The sequence below is a fragment of the Dendrobium catenatum genome, unplaced genomic scaffold, assembly GCF_001605985.2.
Source record: "Dendrobium catenatum unplaced genomic scaffold, ASM160598v2 fragScaff_scaffold_1199, whole genome shotgun sequence".
Classification (NCBI taxonomy): domain Eukaryota; kingdom Viridiplantae; phylum Streptophyta; class Magnoliopsida; order Asparagales; family Orchidaceae; genus Dendrobium; species Dendrobium catenatum.
The window spans coordinates 1,352,092-1,355,741 of NW_021319661.1; the positions used below are offsets into that span (position 1 = coordinate 1,352,092).

Below are 3,650 nucleotides of genomic sequence, written 5' to 3' on the forward strand. Positions count from 1 at the left end.
CTCATCAAAGCACATATGTCGCATCCCCACTAGCTAAAACATGGTGCATCCTGCACCATTCCTTACAACTCATCGCACAATTGACCCCACCTAATTAACTTCGTGTTATCCTTCCACAGCTTATTCAAGAGATAGAAATACCAGAAACAGCTTTCATCTGCAAGGAGAGCCATCCCTTATCTCCCAAACAACTCCCAAACTAAGTAAAATCGCTTCTTTTACCGTCCTTTCTCTCTCTCCTCACTCCATTTCCTCTTTCAAATCTTAAATTTCACATTTTTATTTGTAACATCGCCTTTTTGTTTGTTTTTAATATATGGACAAACAGGCCATGTTCTCCATGTTCTTTCCTTCTTGTTAGATTAATAATGGAGGAAAGAGAAGATGGAGAATGGCGTTTGGAAGGGGTAGGAAAAGCCATTTTCTGAGTTATATTTCTCTTTTCAGGATTATAATTTATTTTCATTGAAGGTATGATTTCAATGCCTTTTTTTTTTTCATTCTAATTCATTGAATGTTTTCTTCTTGTCTCTTATGTGTGTGTCTCTGTCTTTCTTCATAACCCTTAAGCCTCTTCCGATGACCCCAAAGGTGAAGGGTTTGTTCAAGGGATTAAAGTATATCTCACAGATCTTTGGTAATATTATTATTGATCGATTGACTGATTGATATCTTTCTGCACAAATTTGCCTTGCGTTTTTTTGTGTTTTTTTTTTTTTTTGTGATTCTGAAGAGTTGAGGGCTTGTTTTCTAATTTCTAGTTTACAAGGAACAAGAGATGGAGATAGGGCACCCTACAGATGTGAGGCATATTGCACACATTGGCTTTGACAGCGATTCAATACACGCGCCCAGCTGGGTATTCCTCTTTTCTGCATTGCTCTTTTGGTGAAAATTTTTGGAGGATGTTTTGTAATTTCTTTTTTCTTTTTGGAGCAGATGAGTAAATACAAGTCTGCATCGGATATTACCCCTGCATCTCTGAATGGTTTCAATTCAGCTTCTTTGAATGATTTTGGTCAGTCTATCGAGACCTCTTGGTTTTCTCACAGCTTGTTTTCTCTCTCTTTATCTTGAGAGATTATTACGTGCAGTGTACGGACTGTTCGGAGATGAATCCAGACTCGCCACGTCACCCGGATGCACTGGCCCTGAGTGACGTGATGGGTGCAAGACGGATCCGAACGCCGCACATAATAATTTTTCTTCTTTTCTTTTTCATTTCATAATTAGTAGAAGTTATCCTTGAAATAACATTTCTACATGTTTTTCTTTCAATCCAAATGATCCTAATGAAAAAGACTAAAGTTTTGCTCTTTTGTCTTGTTATGACATTGATTTATTCAAAGTTGGGCATCATTAAATTTTTGTCTAAAAGAAAGATAGCATTATATGGTACCGTTTTCAAGCTATGGGGACCATAACAAAATAAGGAATGACTGTTTGAGCTTACATATTGTCTGAGTAAAATGTTCCTCTTATCTATCTGAGCTGAATGGTGCTGCAGAAATATCATGCATGTAGGCTGTAAAACATTTAATTTATGCCTTTTGCTTATATTATGGAGAAGTTGATTACAATCAGAACTAAATCAGAAGGTTTTTTTTTTTTTTTTTAATTTTGAAAACAAAGGAAAATTTAAACTGAAGTGCTTATGAACATCACCTTCTGTTATTAAATTTTCCTTTATTTTGATAAGTTTTGGTTTCACAGTTGACTATAAAGAAAGCAGTAGTTGTGAAATGCAGTTTTCTCATGATCTTGAGGTATTTCCATCATACTCCTTCAATATCCAACAGTTCATTTTTAAGAAAAATGAAAGTTGTTTGGCATTTCTTCCATAAGAGAGAACCATGAAGATATAATCAGATTGCCTATTTATTATGCTCTGAAGATCAAACCTTCAATCTATCCAATTACTTAATTGCAATACAATTTAAGGATACATATATAAACGCATTTCAAATCCTATATTGACAGAATCCTCATACATTATTGCTTGTTCTCATTACAGAGTTTAAGCAACCCAGAAGATGGCAATCAGTTTCTTCATCTGAAAATTCTATAGAAAGCTCGTGCCCCGAGATACCAAAACCTTTAAAGAAGAAGAAAAGAAAGAAGGTTCTGGTCTCATCCCCTGTGACATCTATATATTCTTCAAGCTCTTCATTCCCCACAACCTCCGAAGAACCTGTTGAAACACAAAGTCATCTTCCAGTTACTTATGAAGAAGTTATACCTGAAATGCCAAATCAACTCCAACCTGTCATCAGTGAACCTTTGTGTGTCTAAAATAACACAGATTTCTGTCATTTTGATGAACTATGGATGCCTAAGATAAAAAATGGAAGAGAAAAGTAAGATTAATAGAAAGACTTTCTTCTATATAAATATATGACAAAATTTCCATGCACTATATGGTCTCTTCTCCTTCGAGCATGTAATTTCCCAGAAGTAACATTCATATATGATCAGGAGGACTGAAACGATCAGAAGAAGGAATTCTCCTACATGAAATAAGAGGAATAATTCAAGCTATGTGTCCGTTGTGGAGATCTCACTGTCCCTATATTTGATCCAGTATATTTTGTGTAGTGGATGTGGCTTGTAATAATATTTCTTGAAATTTGTGAGCTTCTCCATAAATGCAGGAGATTTTCTTCCTATGGAACTTTTCTGAAAGGAATAGTTTACATGAACTATTATTGGGACAGAGGCCTGTGTAATTTATTTCCTATTCTTTAATTTTCTTATTATATAATGAAGCTTGTTTTCTTATCTGAATGCCTTCATGAAAGATTTTTTTTTTAATTAGTTTAAGCAGCCTTTATTATGTTGGGATGATTTAGAATTAGAATTCTCTAATATAACTAATAGGATTCATAATACTAATTGCTTGAATCTAAGCCTCGGCTAATCACCATACTGAAATTTCATGCACCTTCAATTTCCATCAATAGAAAGCTTATAATTACTATAATTAGCAGCAATAATCCATGATTATCTGCTTATAAATCATATATTACTAAGCCTTGATGACGTAGAAAGCTCAACAAAATCATTAGGCTAAGTTGATATTCTATGGCAAATACAATAGGCTAAGTTGAGCTATATATATATATATGAGAGAAAAGAAATTTAACTCTAAGCATGATTAATAATTAAATCAATCTTTTAAACATGATTAAAATAAAATTTAGAACTAGTCGAAGTTGCTCCTTTAATGGGCGACTTATGCTGACTAAGCAAAGCTGAGTCAGATAGAAGTTCCCATTTGAAGAGATAGGACGTAATTGACGGACGACTTATTATTATTTTTTTAAATGCTTTTAGAAATTGCACAACATCGCTAATTAGGAAATAAATGATGACTTAAGATAACTCGCCCGTTTAACTGGCGACTTACATTAATTTTTTTTTAAGCACGACATGGCTAATTCGGGCATTGGATCGAAAATAAGAAATAGCTATTTGGTGACATTGGACTTGTTGTGTGATAGAAAAGTCCCCCTCAAACATAAGAGAAAATTCTATAACATGGTGGTGAGACCTGCTATGCTTTATGATGTAAAATGCTGACCATTAAAAGAGAAGCATCATATTAAGTTAAGTGTTGCAGAGATGAGGATGCTAGCTCCTTTTGATTTGAG

General features: G+C 34.1%; 1 protein-coding gene across 2 annotated transcripts; it reads left to right on the top strand.

Annotated features, from left to right (window-relative positions):
- Positions 1–272: 272 nt before the first annotated feature.
- On the top strand, positions 273–2,312 carry LOC110106602 (CRIB domain-containing protein RIC10). 2 transcript variants are annotated; one of them, XM_020836545.2, is made up of 5 exons: positions 273–471; positions 571–637; positions 762–859; positions 940–1,018; positions 2,015–2,312. In XM_020836545.2, the coding sequence occupies exons 2-5, from the start codon at positions 580–582 to the stop codon at positions 2,290–2,292; spliced, it is 513 nt and encodes a 170-aa protein (XP_020692204.1). In that variant the 5' UTR covers positions 273–471; positions 571–579; the 3' UTR covers positions 2,293–2,312. The 2 variants fall into 2 exon arrangements, with proteins under 2 accessions (XP_020692204.1, XP_028554845.1); XM_028699012.1 differs by lacking the exon at positions 273–471 and having other exon boundaries at positions 557–637.
- Positions 2,313–3,650: the final 1,338 nt, after the last annotated feature.